At 41.2% G+C, this 17,889-nt stretch overlaps 1 protein-coding gene across 1 annotated transcript in view; it reads right to left on the reverse strand.

Annotated features, from left to right (window-relative positions):
- The window catches only part of LOC308076958 (uncharacterized protein), a 98,808-nt gene that overhangs the window by 3,255 nt on the left and 77,664 nt on the right, over positions 1-17,889 (reverse strand). The window contains 24 exon segments of the mRNA XM_080417483.1: positions 102-217; positions 1,267-1,464; positions 1,974-2,036; positions 2,239-2,286; positions 3,052-3,180; positions 3,665-3,729; positions 3,922-4,066; positions 4,863-4,952; positions 5,101-5,138; positions 6,942-7,010; positions 7,657-7,684; positions 9,557-9,598; positions 10,133-10,192; positions 11,200-11,256; positions 11,823-11,876; positions 12,068-12,103; positions 12,894-12,983; positions 13,186-13,239; positions 13,431-13,505; positions 14,393-14,476; positions 14,768-14,803; positions 15,097-15,159; positions 17,278-17,322; positions 17,817-17,852. Coding sequence (XP_080273609.1) covers positions 102-217; positions 1,267-1,464; positions 1,974-2,036; positions 2,239-2,286; positions 3,052-3,180; positions 3,665-3,729; positions 3,922-4,066; positions 4,863-4,952; positions 5,101-5,138; positions 6,942-7,010; positions 7,657-7,684; positions 9,557-9,598; positions 10,133-10,192; positions 11,200-11,256; positions 11,823-11,876; positions 12,068-12,103; positions 12,894-12,983; positions 13,186-13,239; positions 13,431-13,505; positions 14,393-14,476; positions 14,768-14,803; positions 15,097-15,159; positions 17,278-17,322; positions 17,817-17,852 — 1,721 coding nt within the window.

The raw sequence follows: 17,889 nt of genomic DNA on the forward strand, positions 1-17,889 counted from the left end.
ATTAATCATTCATCATTAATCATTCAATTTAAAATGACCGCCGTGTGAATAATGGTCATAATGAGAGACAGGCTCAATGAAAGCCAGAAAAATAAACAGACCAGAAGGGGTCTGCTAGTACGTCCCGGCCATCGAACGAATAGATGGGGATCCTGGCGTTGATGGGCGCTCCCACGCCGTTGAACAACTCCTGCCAGTTCCTGAACATCACGTCGCCCTGGCAACACAAACAATCACAGACACAGGGTTAAAACATACACACAGTTGTTGGGTGTGTTAAAACAGCAGTTCACCCATCTGACCACCTAACACGGCAGCCAGCGTGTTCATTTTAATGATCTATCAATCGATCGAGTTCTGGCTTGGATCAATGGAACTACAGTAACATAGTGTACTACTAAGTTCCTATTTATCGGTATCACGATGAAAAAAAAAAAAATTAAAGAAAAAATATATCATGACTTTCTTTTCAAATAATGTTTTAATATTGTGTAATGATATATTATCATTCAAAATCTTAGTGTTTTGTCAATTATTTTGGGGCCCACTTGCAATATCCTCACAGCCCACAGGCTGGGAGTAGCTGTGTTAAAGAGAGTTGTCCCAATATCCCAATAGTCATTTATTATAAATGACTATTGGGATATCACTACAATAAAAGACTGGAAATAACAAGATGACCTCTACACAACCGTAGAAACATAAAATATATAAAATGTAAAAATGATAAAAATGTCCTTGTATAGAAAAAAGTCAACCAGGTGCTCAAAGGAGATAAAACGTAAAAACAATTAGACTGATGGTGCTTCTAAGATCAACGGGAATGAAGAGATTCGAGCACTCAATAAAGAGGTGGAGAGGATGTCGAGTTAAAAACAGCTTTAAAAAATGTTTCGACATTTGGCGGATTTTGTTAGTTTCTTTTCTGTTTTTGGTTACTTTATTTCGGTTTTAGGGTTAGGCTTATGTTAAGGTTATGTTATTTAATTCTTATAAAAATAAAAAATAAAAAAAACGTTTTTTATTTTGTTTTGTTTTTGCCCCCATTGGCTGGTGCCCCAGGGCACTCGCCCCCTACGGCCTATGGGTAATCCGGCCCTGGGGTTTGGACTGGTTCAGCAGCGGTATGTCAGAATTAATCTGTTCCTTCATACTCCATTACTCAACTCACACATGACTCAGCAACATTACAAATCAAGAAAACAAACAAACAAAAATCAGTCAAAGAGGTTAAATTTAAAAAGGCCAATCTCCCCCCCCCCTTACCCTGAGGTTGGTGACGGGCAGCGTGCTGCGGAAGCCAGGGTAGACCACGTGGACCAAGTCTTGTCTGTGGGAGGAGATGAAGGCGCGGTAGTTAGGCTGCAGGCCCATGGCCTTGGCCTGCTCGTAACACATGCGGTCGGCGGTGTCCAGGCCCACCATGTCCCCGGAGTGGGGCTGGTTGAGGGCCACCAGGTTCAGCTGTGAGGAAACAGAACAAGGCTGGTGTCACACAGTGTTGACGGAACAACCACCCTTTAGTAATTTCTCGCTTTTACATCACTGGTTCACAAAGCGGGTTCTGAGGGGGGGGGGGGGGCAGGTTGCAGGGGCTCCCCAGCAAAATGAAGGAAGAGTTTAAACACTTAAGCCTTATTTGAGCTTTTGGCTATTCGAAAATAGCCGATGTACAAGCTCAGAACATGTGGCATAGCGACACATTGTGAGCTTGTATATCGGCTATAACTTTCTTTCTTAAGTCCTCTTTTATGAGGCACAAAATCTTTTCAAATGGGGGGTCTGTGACCAAATACACATACATTTGGGGGTTCTTGGCATGAAAATGTTTGAGAGCCACGTGGCTTATAAGATGAGACAGGTAAGAGATATAATAGTAGAATGAAGGAATGAGATGACACATCAAGATCCAGAAGTATTGTGCAGCATGAAAGGAAGGCAGATGAGCAAAGTCACAGTGTTTTGGGACTCACCCTGTCTTTAACTGAAGGTATTCTTTCCATTACGGCACCTCTTGTGTGTTGTGCCGGTCGAGGCTGAACATGTACAATAGAAAAATTCAATTCAAACTTCGGCTGTGAATCAACATGAACAGTGAACAAAATAGACATTTTATTTGGCTGCAGGTTGAAATACAAATAAAAGTGCCATCAGTTTATCAAGGTTTGGAAACAGTTCTACATTAATCTATTTGGGGAATTAAGTTGCGTTTATCCATTATATGAACATGTACAATACCTCGTCTTGTGGAATGATGTTATTTGGGAGGTAGATCAGATTGCCAAGCTGTGGAAATAAACACAAAGCAGGAACATTAAAATGTTATCACATGCGTGTCTGTTACCTTGTTTGTACTTAATCAAAGACAGAAATTCATATAATATATTAATATATATATATGTTTTTAAAATATATAGACTGACTGACCAAACTGATCTTGTTAAAGCTGGTAGTATAAAGACATACATTACCAGTTATCATCATTAGCTAATACCCCAGTCATAATACATTTTGGTACATACTGTAGTGTCCTGGCACTTAAGCTGGCAGCATACATACAAAACAAGTCCATTTGATTTCTTTCTGAAACCAAACCATTTCTCTATGGACACAATTATTTTATAGTCAATGCGACTCCACTTTGAGTGCTGAACGTTAAACCCAGCCCACTGTATACCGTACTGGAATGGTGATTGTGGATCTGATTGTGGTGCTGTGATGTTTAGCTAGTTTGAAAAAATTGTGAAGGTTGCAAGAAACGCTGAAAAGAGCAAAGCAAATAGTTTTCTTTAAGATTATGTCATTTTATTCGTATGACCTCGCCAAACTTTGTTTTCCGCAAGAAGTATGCTGCAGCTTTTAGTCACTGACAGCAGCTGTCAGTGTATTCCCATTAGAAGTACAAATTCACCCAGTAGCAATGTGTATGGTCAGCCTTCAACTCTGATGAAGGCCATATGCCCGGAATGTGTAGGTTTCTGAATAAAGTAGTTTTTCTGCATTCCTGTAAGTGTTGCTGAAATTCCTTTCCTCCAGTGCATTACTACATACCTGGATCTCTTTCCATCCCTGAGGAACCTTGATGAACAACGTTGCTGTTCCGGAGACAAAGGTCAGAGTCCCGTCTGCGTCCCTGAGCGTGTGTTGCATCATGCTTTCCTTGGTCGAGAACGTCCGCAGCTAAAAGACAACAAGAGACGGTTTACATAAGCCAGCACTTATAGAACACTCACTATTATCTAATATCCCATCACTACATGACTGAAAAGAACAGACAATATTGTTTATTTAATAATAATATCCTTCTATAGATTCACAAAATCTCTGAGTGTGTGCATAGCTGTGAGTGTATCAGTCCTTTACACATCTCGAGAACCGCCCGACCGATCAACTTCAAACTCTGCATGTGTATCGCAGAGGACACGAGGGCATATGGCGCCCTGCGTGAAGTCGGTTCGGATCGGTGGTTTCGTCAAAGCAGCTGTTTGAAGATGTTATGGTAATGTTCATCTCTACAATCTACCGTATATGTGAATCAGACTTGATTGCAAATGCATTTTTTTCCCCATTCTGTTTCTACCTTATTTTTGGATATTTTCTTAGTCCTGATTGACTTGTGGGCAGAATATGTCTACCTATGGAGATCAGAGGCAGGTTCACTTACACCAGCAGAGTTGCCAGCAGGTCCAGGGGGTCCAACAGGTCCAGGAGGTCCAGCAATGTTCACAGCTGTCAAACAAAAACAACACCACCACATCTGTAGATTATGGATTGACTTGACTGAAAATAGCTGATCTACAGGTCGGGAGCCTATAGATTATTTTTGGTATGCAACACAGGCGAGCAACTAAGTTATTCTTTCTTATTCGCCTTTTAAATTGTGCCACAATAATCTTTCCACTTTAATGCAGGGCTGAATACCTGAGCCGTATCTGGACGGAGGTCCGGGTGGGCCGGGTGGTCCAGGAGTGCCAGGAGTACCTGATCTGCCGTAGCCTGGGACCCCTGGGGAGCCAGGTACCCCGGGATGGCCAGGGGACCCCAGCACAGAGTCTCCTTTAGGTCCCTGAAACAGAGTTCAAATGTTAGCTTTTATATTGATTGTCTGCACCTGTGTGGATAGGAACCCCCTCGAGGAACCCTGGGGGTCCCCGGACCACACTTTGAGAACCGCTGAGCTGCAGCAGTGTGTGATCAAATGACCTCAAGTACAAGTGGGTCTCAAACTATAAAGATGCGTTCCAGATATTCTGTAAAGAGTGCATGTGTTCTGCCCCCAAGTTACAGGTTCCTTCAATTTACATGTAACAGCAGTCAAACTTATAGTAACCCTGATGAAGGCAGATTAGCTGCCGAAATATCATTTTCTTCTTCTTCTTATTCTTCTTCTTCATAATAATAATAATAATGATAATAATGTGGACCTTAAGTGATATTTCTTTGTTGAAATAAGTGTTAAATTGCTCTATATTCTGATGGTAAGCATTGCAATAGAGTGCCTCTCCAGCTCTTTAGTAAACATACCAACTTCATCCATCATAGCCTACAGGATAAACAAGTGAAACTGGAAGACACAAAGAAATGAGCAGACACATTTTTAACTGGAACACTATCAATTTAAAGCTGATAAATGGGTACTGATTGGATGAAATTGCAACCCAGGGCAGTTACGGGTAGTGTCTTGTTCATGGACACCTCGACACATGGCCGGGTAGGGAACTTGGGACCTTCTGTTTCCCAGGCGGCCTCTCTACCCATTCAGCTATGGCCGCCCCCTTTAATGTCCCAATAATTAAATTCTTGCAGGAATGTGTGGAGCTAGGGATGTGCGGCTACTTCTATTTTGATTAAATGTGACTCACCACTGGCCCTGGTCGCCCAGGGATACCTGGATGCCCCGGTAACGCAGCTTCCCCCTTCGCTCCCTTCTCCCCCTGTTGCCCATTCTCCCCCTGTTGGCACACACACACACACACACACACACACACACACGCACACGCACACACACATTTTTGTTTTACATCAAGCACATGGGTCATATAGCAAAATAAACAAATAGAAATGTTAAAATGTTTGAAATGATCTTTTTTTCAGACTTACCGAACTACCACTGGCAGCATCAAAGGGACCCGCATTATCTAACAGGAGACAAAGCAAATTATTTATAATATAATAATTAAAATAATAACCAATGATGATCAAACTCCTCCCCCCTGCTTCCCCACATACATCATCATGTCCATTGAACAGTGGTGGACAGTAAAAAAGTACACATACGTGAGTATTGTACTTAAATAACTTTTTTCAAGTAACTGTACTTAATTTAGTTTTTTACTCCACTAGATATTTCTAAAATAAATGTATACTTGTTACTTTTTACTTGTTATTACTTGTTACTTTTTAGCACGTAGCTTTGAAGTCAGTTGTTGAATTTATTTTTCTTTTCTATGCTGTGTTCCCAGTGGTGTAATGTACTTAAGTAAAAAAAAAAAACACACTAACCACTTCAGCCCTATATACATTCCGGTCATTTGAAAATAGCAGATCTACAAGCTCACAATGTGAGCATTGTGAGCTTGTAGATTGGCTATTTTCAAAAGAGTTTTAATGCATTTTGAACTTGTGAAATGGGACATTCTGCACAATGAGTACTTTAACTTTTGGTATTTTAAGTATATTTTGATGCCGAAACCTTTGCACTTTTACTCAAGTACATTTTGAATAGGGGACTCCTACTTATAGTATATCTACATTGCAGTACTGATACTTTTACTTAAGTAAAACATGTGAGTACTTCTTCCATCACTGTGCGTTCCTCACAGGAGGAAACCAGGAAACCAATCTCAGTACCTGCTCTCAACAAAAGATGTATTAAAGCACTCAACCGAAATGACTCACAGGCAGTCGGTGTAATGTCGACGGACGCATACGCCATTTTCAGCTCGAGATGTGGACAATTCTACATATTATCAGCAATCACCTTGTCGCTCAAGTTAAATACAGCCCTATACTACAGCACCTCTGCCTGTGAAAGGCTATTTTGTGTTGCTGCTGGATTGATCTTCAGCCCAAGAAGGTGACTAATTCATTCACTCATATTTGAAAACAGCTTGCCTTCTACTGAAGTTAACCCATTCAATTCGGGAACGCATCTATGTCATTTTAGATTTCTTTAGCTATTCAAAAATAGCTCATAGTGCGGCACTATGAGCTTGTAGATCTGCTATTTTTTTTTTATCTTGGAAAATGTATGCAAATCTTTGAATATATATATTTTCAAAGCAAACATTTGTAACTCAAATATTTGCTTCTGTGGGTCCCTGGAACAAAACATTTTGAAATCGGGGTCCGCGGTCAAATGCATACCTAAAAATGTCTCCAAAAAGGACCCCCAAAATTATATGTATTTGGCCGCAGACCCCCATCTCAAAACATGTTGTTCCAGGGACCCCCCAGAAGCACAGATTGGAGTTAAAAATGTTCAAAACTTTTTCTGTGTGTTCAAATTTTCGACGATAAAAAGAAAAAAAGAAGATCTGCAAGCTCATATCGCGGCACTCTGTGCCACTCTATGAGCTTGTATATCTGCTATTTTTGAATAGCCAAAGAAATCTTAAAATGACACAGATGCGTTCCCGGTCTTGATGGATTAAATAAGGTCTTGTTCCAAATTTGACCAGGCTGAGAATTCTCATCTGTCACCATTAGAGGCCTGTTTTACATGATTTGAGATGGACAATGCAGTAAAAGTCATTCCCATTCAATTGTTCACATTGAACGCAGAAGTACACTTCTTTTCACCTTTCAACACACACACGCACGCACACACGCACACGCACACGCACACACACACACACACACACACACACACACACACACACACACACACACACACCAACCTGTGGGAATCGCTGGCCTAAAATGTAAAAGCGTTGACTTACTTGGTGGAGCAGGTAATCCGGGCAGACCTCTCTCTCCCCTATCTCCCTTAGAACCCGTCTGACAGTTCCCTGAGGAGGAATTAAGCAACTTGTCCTTCACAATCCACTTCATAATACATACTATGGAAGACAATTGTATTTACTATTGTTATATTATTTTATATTTACAAAATTATGTTTATAACCTATATTGAATTTTAAAGCGCTACATGGTAGAACACCAGATGTTGGTGCAGGCAGGGTTTGCAACTCCAGGTGAGATTTTAGCCCCAAAAAGTTGAAATATGGAGATACAAGGTTTCTGCCCGACAGCAAGTAATGTGAAATCATATTTGCTAGACTGCCAGGTAATTTGCTGTGCACCTTCATGCTCCATAGATAAACCCTACTGGTGTTGGTGACACCATTGTCTTTCCTATAGCGGCCACATATAGGCCGAAAATGACCAATTGCCATTACCATTATCATGACATTAGCTGAGCTCATTCATGCTTCCTGGAAGATGCACCCTAATAAGGTTGGTCGCCCCAAGGCCTTCTATCTAACACCACCCACAGGCTAAAATAATCATATGCACACTGTATCTGAAAATCTAGGTAGATTGACATCAAATTTGGAACAACAATGTAAATATAAATGTACTTCAAAATGAAAGATGAAACATGAGAAGCAAAGCCTCACGACCCAAGACACAGCTAGGGCAAAAGCAACCTACCAGTTTCAATGGTTCCATTGGGGGTCAGCTGTGCAAATAGAAAGAAACACACATTAAAGGACGTTCAAAATTAAAACGAAAAACCTGCAGTTAAGTGAAAGCACATCAATCTCTATCTGTATGTTTCAGGCAAACGATTGCAGTGAAAATGAACCTACAGTGTATGAATAATAACAGCGCTAACATAATTTAGCATTCTAGGAGAAAAGGTAAGACTGTCACCATTTTCGAAAATAACCAATCTACAAGCTCACAAACGTGTCACATCGTCGAGGCACATTATGAGCTTGTAGATCGACATTTGAACTTAGTTTGTAAATCAATGTTAAGTAAAACACAATGAAATTGGAAAACCTCACAAACAAATGACAGCACAATAAAGCATGTCAGTGTGTTGCGTTAGCTCAAATCAAGTCCCTGCAAGCTGATTTTCATACCACAACAAAATGAATGGAAAAACTTTGGCTTCCTCGATGACCAAACAAACCACTGTATGTTTTGGAAACTGGTCGGCAGTAAAGTCAAGTACACACAGTGAATCACAGTCAATAAGATAAACATGCCAGACCACTGGCCATTTAAGGCCATTTAAGGCCACACCAAACTACATTTCGTCATGAACAATAGTCTGCAGTCTTGGGGTCGTTCAGTGTGTGACACGGTCAAGGACATCCATCTGCGAGCTGATCCATGGAGTACAAGCCTCTAAAGCTGCACAATATATTGAAGATGTATCGTCTTCGCAAATTCGCAAAAAAAAAAAGAATGATGGGAGACTCTGGAACTGCACCTTAGTTAGTTAAATCTAAATGGAGATATACCACCATTTGGAAAGCATCACCTCACCGACCCTTACAAATTTAAGCCTGTAGAACATTTTCGGGGGAAAAAATGTTTTTAATGGATTTAAAGGATTAACTCTTGCCTGGACAAAATTTGCTTTTAGGGCGGCCAAGTGGTGCAGGGGTAAAGTTCCTGCCCACCACCACGGAGACAAGGGTTTGATTCCTCCGCGGAATCTCCTAATTGGCCAAGAGCTCCAATGAATAGAACTGGGCATGTTCGCGAGAGGGAAGCCCAGGGGGTTGGCGTTTGCTCTCTCTACACTAACGACTCCTACAAGTTGGTTGGGACGCCTGTTCAGCGGGGAGTGAAATTTGGAGGGATAGCGTGTTTCTCTGCATGCATTACGTCCTCCCAGTGAAACTCGACACCCTCCCTCCCCAGGCCAAAGGCAGGCAATACTGCAATATACTGTACATATCGCAAAAGCAATATACATATCGCAAAAGCAATAGGCTAGCAAAGCTAAGGCAGAAAGACATTCAGACTGTATACTTCAGTATTTGTTTAGTTATCACGAGTCATATGATCATCTCAATATTCAACAATGTTATTGCATATCGCATGTTTTTGTAATATCATGCAGCCCTATAGGTTATAAGCTTCCCAGGAAGCTCTGTCAGTGTTTAAAAGTTAGCGGTCATTGTGCCGCTGGCTGACATACACAGTCTGAAAGCACATGCAAGATTTGCAAGTTACATTTCAAAGTCTGACGTGTAAGAACCCCAAAATCGCACAGTCACACACCTTTAAATTAATGAAGATTGACAACAGAAAATAAGCACGGAGGCTCAATATCTCCATCCTGTATTAAGAATGGATCCATCTTCATAAAGACTCTAATACCTTCTATAGTATGGATGGTATGAGTATAGATTCTATAACAAACAGTATCAACCATGTTTTGTGAATGTGAATGTGAGTTGTGTATGCCTAACGGATGTGAAAGAACATCTTCTGTAATAGTGGAGTGAGCACAGGGCAGGCTGTATAAAAGGCTGACAGAAGATGAATCCATTATTCTACAAGTGCATCTCTCACTGCGTTGGTCACTTACGGTCTTCTTGCAGAATGGTCTGGGAGGGATGGGGTACACGGTCTGCACAGGACACACAACAGAGAAAGAGACAGTGAGAATTACATCACTTTGATATAGACAAGTGGTTCTTTTTAATTTCAAGGACCCCCATATCCCCCATAACTCTGAGAGTGTACAAATGGAACCAAATGGACCCTTAGGGAACTGCAAGAGTCCATCTAGAACCCTCTCAAGGAATCACATACTGTACATAGAATGCAGAGAGACAGAGAGACTACTAAACAATATACTCAAAATAACAATCTGTACATTGAAAGTAAACAATGAACCTACTGTAGCATCTGTTTAAATAAAATTTGATCTAAATTACATTCTTAACATCGTGGTCAAGAAAAACAAGTACAGGAAAGGATGGATGCGGGGAGAATAGAGAGAGGGGTGGATGGAGAGAAGGAGGGGTGAATGGTACTCTTTAAAGGGTGTGTGTGGATGGCGGAAGGGAGATATGGCGTAAAAAATGAATGCAAAGAGGGAAGCATAAAAAGCACACAAATGAGAATAATGTGTGTCTACGTGTGCATGTGTTATACTTACTCCTTTGGGACAGTTCAACATTCCTGGGCGACCTGGGGGACCAGGTGGGCCAGGGCGACCCTGAAAAGAGAGAGAGAGAGAGAGAGAGAGAGAGAGAATTAAAGATAGAAAAATATATAACTTAAAGAAACGAAATAAGTGTGTCAAAAAGTGGGTCACAAGGACGGGGCTGTAGTTGACAGTGTGTGACCAGCACATATTCCCTCCAGTTTGATTGCAGTTGGAGACCTGTGTTGCTCTGCCCTCAGCTTCCTGTCTTTCTACTATTCTATCTAAAGAAACAAAAGACTGCTTCTATTTGGAACCAGGTTGATTTCTTTCCACCACAAATAAAAGGCTCCTATATGAAAGAGGCATCAAACTATATGAATAGTTTGATGCGAAACATTCACAGATGCATTTTCAGATGGTTTCTTGCAGTGGTTTCCGAGCTTTTCTGAATAAAAAAAAAATCCCGAAAGCGTTCGCGGCCCATGTGCATTTTCAGAGCAAGTTTATCAATCAATCGATTGTGTTCCATCCGGCTTGGGTCAATAGAACTAACAGTATACTTTAAGTTCCTATGTATCGGTATCACGAGGAAAACTCCCCTTTTCGAGCTTTTAAAGAAAAAACACATTAACATATTTGTTTTAATGTTCATGTTTTTGCCATCATTAGAATCTTAGTGTTTTGCCAATTATTTCAGGGCCCACTAGCAATATCATAATGGCCCACAGGTTGGGAATCGCTGGTTTAGGCCAGTGGTTCTCAACCAGTGGTCCGGGGACCACCAGTGGTCCTTGAGGGGGTTCCAGGTGGTCCCCAGTTCAATGATGGAGAGTTGGTAACCAAATGTTGGTTTCATTTTACGCTCTCAAGAGTTAAACTATTGTCAAACATCTGCATTACTTAATTAAATAATTGTTATTTTGATCAACATTTGCCTGTTATCTCTCCTATTGGTACCAACATCCAATACATGGTCCACGGACAAGTTTTTTTTGTCCGTGGCTCAAATGACGAATAAATAATGGACCTTAATATGAAAAAGGGTTGAAAACCACTGGTTTAGGCTGACGACTCACCGGCAGGCCTGGGGCTTGTCCCTTTTCTCCTTTAGGTCCCAGTTGACCTGGCCGACCCTGTTCAAAGACAAGAGACGTCAGACAAAAAGCATCACTGTGTAAAAACACTGGCTGTACTACTTGTTTCTTCCCAAGTGCATCTATCGACTGACTAAAGATTATTGTCTTGTCTTGCCTTATATTGCTATTGCACTAAAAGTGTGTCCCTGTTGCCCTGTGCCAATGCATATTTATGTCCACTGTGTTCTACATGTCAGTCATGTGTGTGGTACGTCCTGTACCATCATAACCAGGACTAATTTGGTGCATTTATTGTATTTGGTGAATAAAAGTGATCCTTCTGGATCCCTGCAACAGCCAGTTTAATTTGTTTCTCACCCATTGGGTGACACGGCAGTCCCATACTGTACCATGAGTGAAAGCTTGAATGCTCAAAAACCATGCAACAGACTATGTCTATCCATAAACAGCACATGTCCAGTTGAAATGCCATTGGGCTTGACACTGGAGGCCAATGTGCTCGCCAAAAATGTAAATGAAGCTGTAATCGTCATCTTGGTGCCTGTTGCAACAGGAACAGTTTGTATTTTAAAATGTGTGTTTATTGTGTGACTAGTGCTTACTGGACGGCCAGGAAAGCCAAATTCCCCCTTCGATCCAGATGGTCCGATAGGTCCCTGTTAGAAACAGACAGTGATTACTTTGCCTTAAGTGTAGACCAAATGTACCAGCAAGTTTTCATCCCAAGAAATAACTAAAGTATAACTAATAAATGAACTGTTTAGTCACTCTAGTTTCAAAGGATTGTGTTGGCGTATGAAATATTGAAAATGTAAAAAAAAGTAAAAACTGATAAAGAAAGACTTACCAGAGGACCTGGAGGTCCAAGTACACCAGCGTCTCCCTGCAGACAGAACACAATGAGCAAGTTATTTATTTATTTCGCTCTACAAAATCAGATGGCACAGGAGGTTGAGTGGCCACCAAAATTGCTGTTTTCAAAGTTCTGTTCATTTCCCCTGTTTGAGCGGAATCAATCCAAAATCAACTAAAAGCCTTTCACAGGACGGAGAGGCAGGTAGTCCTATGATTAACTTGAGTGACAGATTGATCACAGCTAGGTAAATGTAAAAGGTCAATCGCATTTTTTTTAAAGAAAAAAGATCAACAGCTGACTTCAAAGCAATGCCAAAAAGTAACGAGTAACGACAACCTTCATAGAAGTCATCATAAGTAAAACATTAAAATAAAAACGAATAATCAAGTAAGATCCTTGAAAAATTGACTTCTGTGCAGTACTCAAGTAAATCTACTTCATTACTGTGTCCACCTCTGGTGTTCATACATCCATTTGTAACTCTGTGAGTATATAAATGTAACCAAATGGACCCTGTGTCTTACATCATAATATAAATACAATTATAACAAACCAAACCATGAAAATCGGTTGGTTCAGTGAGTTCAGTGAGTTATGATGGTTTTAATAGTGGAGAAACCTCCTGCTTCAGCAGAAATAACATGGGTCAAACATGCATTGATTAGGAGGCACGGCTTCCACTCCAAATATGGCGGCCGTGAAACGATGACGCATTGCTCCAATGAACAGCAGCGGCCAATGAGGTATCTATGTTTATATATCTACTGTATAAGCACTGTGAGGGGAAATTGAAACAGGAAGTAGAGAGGATTGTAACCTTGCTTCCTTGAGGTCCCATTGGTCCTTCAAGGCCTGACATCACTGATCCATCTCCTGCGATGACAAGGCCTGGCTCCCCTCTTTCACCCTGCGCGCACACGCACACGCACACACACACACACACACACACACACACACACACACACACACACACACACACACACACACACACACACACACACACACACACACACACATTTAAATTAACAAAGTGTCGAACGGACGGACGAACGGACGGACGGACGAACGGACGGACGAACCACAGATACAAGGTAAGAAAACACACTGACCTTTAACCCCGGAGGTCCCTGGACGCCTGGCAACCCAATGTCCCCCTTTGGCCCCTGCAAAATATTCAGTATCGACACACATGTCACTGATCTACTTGTGTAGACTTTACTACTGTACATACTCAAAGTATCTCTACTTGGAATACATTGACAATGTACATAGTTTTGAGAACATGCTTAACTGTGGTGAATTAATAACGAATATAAATCATGATAAAGAAATTAAGTCTTTGGCAGATACTCACTGTTGGTCCCTGAGGTTCAAAAATCCCCTCAATCCCTGAGAAATTGAATGCACCATCTGTGTCGTTAAGCAGGAGCTGAACAGGCAGAGGAAGGAAAGTGTCATCATTATTAACACACAGTTAATATCATGTGTCAAAACTGATTGAATTCAATAAAATAATTTTGTCAGGTTAAATGTTCTGGTCATGTGTATTGAAGATTTTCTCCCCCTCCTTTTTTCATTTTCCTTAATGACTTCTGCACTTTTGGTAGCTTTATCTCAACATCTTTATTTCATTTCTGTCCATTTTCCTTCTATTTGGCTTTTTCAGTTTTCGGTGAAAACCAATTCTAATAACTTCAGTTTTAAACCAAGTACATGAACATGTTAGTCTTTACTTCTCTATTTTTGCTTTGTCAAATAAATGAGAGTGAAATGAATGACGCCAAAGCCAGGCGACTTGATTGATGAGGTTTCGACCAATCACATTGCTGGATTGCTGATATTTATGAGCGCTGAAGCTAAACGTACCCACCCATCCATTCCCTTCCTGTCAACTACTTCGAGTGGCCTAGCTTTGCGTTAGCCTTAGATTTTAGTCGTATTTTATACTTTGGCTATTCACAAATAGCAGATCTACAAGCTCATAGCGCAGCACCGAGAGCAGCGCTACGAGCTTGTACAGTATATCTGCTATTTTTGAAAAATCGTGAAAATGTGTGCAAATCCTTGAATATATATATTTCTTTACTCAAATCTTTGCTTCTGGGGGGGGGGGTCCCTGGAACAAAACATTTTGAGATGTGGGGGCCACACTTCGAGTGGCCAAAGCATTTTCAGATCCATGAGCTCTCAAATCTACACCTGTCAGTTTAAAACAATTGTCACTGATAAATAAATAAAAACATTTCACAAACACGATAATTATGCTTAATGTGGCATCACGCTGTTGAAGTGGCTGCGGCCAAATGTTATACTTACATCCTGGAGGTTGATGATGGCTCCTGGAGGTCCGGGGGGCCCAGCAGAGCCGGGGACACCGACGCCATCTCGCCCTGGAGATCCCTGCCACACAGAAGATCGTTCAACAACACGTTCAACATTGAACTCAAAATCTACCCACATGTACAGTATCTACATGTAAATCTAACATCGAGTCAAGTTCCTAGTAGAGTAGGTTTATAAAATGTTTATAGTTTATAATAATGATCCATTGGCTACTACAATTGGTTGTGTAAAGGCCATGATGAGGTAAAACTACAGTGGTGTGAACTGCAGAGCGTCTGAATTCAGAGACAATGAAAATTAACCACTTCAAATCAAAAACATTTTTAGTAACGTTAACATTGATTTTACCTTTTGTCCTGCATCACCTTTGTCCCCCTTCGATCCCTGTGGAGATGACACATAAAAACAAGCAAATATTAACATGTAAACAAAACATTTGACTGTACATAAGACTATCGTTGCCTCTCGTAAAGCTCGAAAGCTCATTTATCAAATTTGGATAGTAGCTTTACTTCTATTCTTCCATCCATGTGATTAATTTTTTACACTGAAACATTCTTTATGCATCTAGTTTTCGATTATCCGATTATTTCGTTTATTCACCTATGATTTTCTTCATTCGTTAGTGTCTATCTATCCATCCTCTCATCCATCCATCCCTCCATCCGTCCACTTACCCCTGACCCTCGGAGTCCATCCAGCCCAGGAAACCCTGGTGGTCCTGTAGCACCTGGCTCCCCCTACAGGAAGCAAGCAGAAATTACAACAAGTTACATCTCAAATACACAGACCGCTCAGAAATCTATGCTGAGAAAGACGGGAAGAGAAACAGGACAGAGAGAAAGTGTTAATTTCATCGACTCAAACTATGCCCAAATCTTTTCGTAAACTGCCTTTTTTCACTGACGAAAACTAAATTAAAACTAAATTAAAACTAAGCTATAATGACCAAAACTATGACTAAATATATTGTCAGTTTTGTCAACAAATATAAACTAGACTCAAATGTTAGGGAGGGACTAGCGGAGAAGAGATCCAGTAGAACTAAGACAAGTCATTTTATGTTTGGCTATGAGCTTGTAGATCGCTATTTTCGGCATACAGCTAAGTATAAATCAGGCATTACGACGACATCAACGCCTGCCAACATAACATTTTGTTGACTAAATCAACTGTAGATTTAGTTGAGATTTAGTTTAAAATCTTATGGTATTTAGTCAACAAAAACTAGACTAAAATATGACTAAAACTAAATGGAATTTTATTCAAAAGGCTATGAATAAAACGAGAGAGAGAGAGAGAGAGAGAGAGAGAGAGAGAGAGAGAGAGAGAGAGAGAGAGAGAGAGAGAGAGAGAGAGAGAGAGAGAGGCACAGACAGACAGACAGACAGACAGACAGACAGACAGACAGACAGGAGAGAGAGGGGAGAGAGGGAAGGAAAGAGCGAGGAACAAGAGACCCCTGATTTATACTTGGTTGCGTGCCGGTGTTGCTCACCAAAAATAGCAGATGTACAAGATCACAACGTGCAGTGATGGACAAAGTACTCAACCCCAGTACTTGAGTCAATGTACAGATATTCATGGTCAAATGTTACTCAACGCAACTCGAATTTGCCACAACAAGTCATACTGCAACGCATTGTGAGTATAAACTAGACGCGTCGCAATTATGGGAAATTGCAAAGTGTGGTTGCGCCGTCGCCGGTCGCAGGTTGCCGCCGCCCGGACTTGAGGAATATGCTTGGAGGAATACCGTCGGAGGTCGCGTGACGTACCATTTGAATTTGGTGCTGATTGGATCCTGTGTTCGTGATACATGGCGTTTTGATTTGAAGAAATAGGCCCCTCCCACTAAAATAAATAAGCCCCTCCCACAAATGTAGCGGGCCAATGACATCGTCATGTCACTCCTGAGATCACCTGCTTTTCAATTTGAGAGGAGTGATCCCCCCAAAAATCATGTTTTTGCATCAAACGGTTACGTTTTGCACAGTTGTGGCGCCCCCTATGGGTCAAAGTGGAAATGCTTTTGGAGATTCGTTGAGTAAACCACCCTCGACATGTGATTCAAATTTGGGATCGATTGGACGTTTCGTTCGTGATTTTTGGCATTTTTGGTAAAACGGGCTCCTCCCACTAACTTTGAAAGCCAATTACGGACGAACGGTAAGGACTATCAAAATGCCGTTTGGATATGTTTATCGCATGGGTCCATAGATGACCTGTACCTATTTGTGTGAGATTTGGACAAAATTTGTAGGAAAATGAGCAAAAAGTGTGTTTTGAAGAAAATTCAAAATGGCGGAAAATCTATCCAGACGCAAATGGGCGTGGCCTATATGGGGAGATGCGTAGTGACCCAAGGAATCCAGCGGAAAAGACATTTTGATTTTACGACCTACGGTTCAAGAGTTATAAGCCAAAACGTAAAGGACGCTGTTATAGCGCCACCATGTGGCCGATTGGTGTAATTATTTTTTCAATAATTTCGGACTAAATTATGAACCTCCCCTCCAAATGTGGTAACTCTAGCTCTTACGGTTTCTGAGAAAAAAATACTTGAATTTGAGTTTTTTCACTTTTCCATTAAAGCGGATGGGGAAATTTAATGCACTAATAAATCAATATCAATTAAACTATTTAACCAATCTCTTAGCAAAATACAAGCGCACGATTCCAGGTCAAGACGGTCATTTTGAGATATGGCACAACATTGGGGGATAGAAACTGTGGGAGGAGTAGTGGTCTGAAATATTGTTTATCCGGAAGGATAAAGTTCATCAAGTACTATAGTCTGGTTGCCCTGTTAGGGCAACCACACTAATTATCCCTAAGGAAACAGAAAAGGAGCCTACCTTTTCTGCTGGTTTCCCTGGGAGACCATCTGTTCCATCTTGACCCTGGTAAAGAGAGAGAGACAATTGTAATGAAGGATAGTACACAGTACACACACACACACACACACACACACACACACACACACACACACACACACACACACACACACACACACACACACACACACACACACACACGCACACACACGCCTGCACAATGTACGCATGAATATCACAATGACAAAACATTATTCAGCTTTACAAGGTGTGATGTCTCTGATGTCAGTCAAGTTTACACATTAGCATGCAAAGAAACAAACAGAAACAAACAAAGACAATTATAATGATGGATAGTACACACACACACACACACACACACCCACACCCCCCCCCCCCCCCACACACACACACACACACACACACACACACACACACACACACACACACACACACACACACACACACACACACACACACACACACACACACACACACACACACACACACACACACACACACACACACACACACACACACACACACACACTCTATCTTACCCTGGGTCCTGGAAGGCCAGGGTTCCCTGCAGGTCCCTGCGGAAAAACAAACAAATGGTATTTTTTAAATGTA

Source organism: Gymnoscopelus braueri, assembly GCF_963280865.1.
Source record: "Gymnoscopelus braueri genome assembly, chromosome: 21".
Lineage (NCBI taxonomy): Eukaryota > Metazoa > Chordata > Actinopteri > Myctophiformes > Myctophidae > Gymnoscopelus > Gymnoscopelus braueri.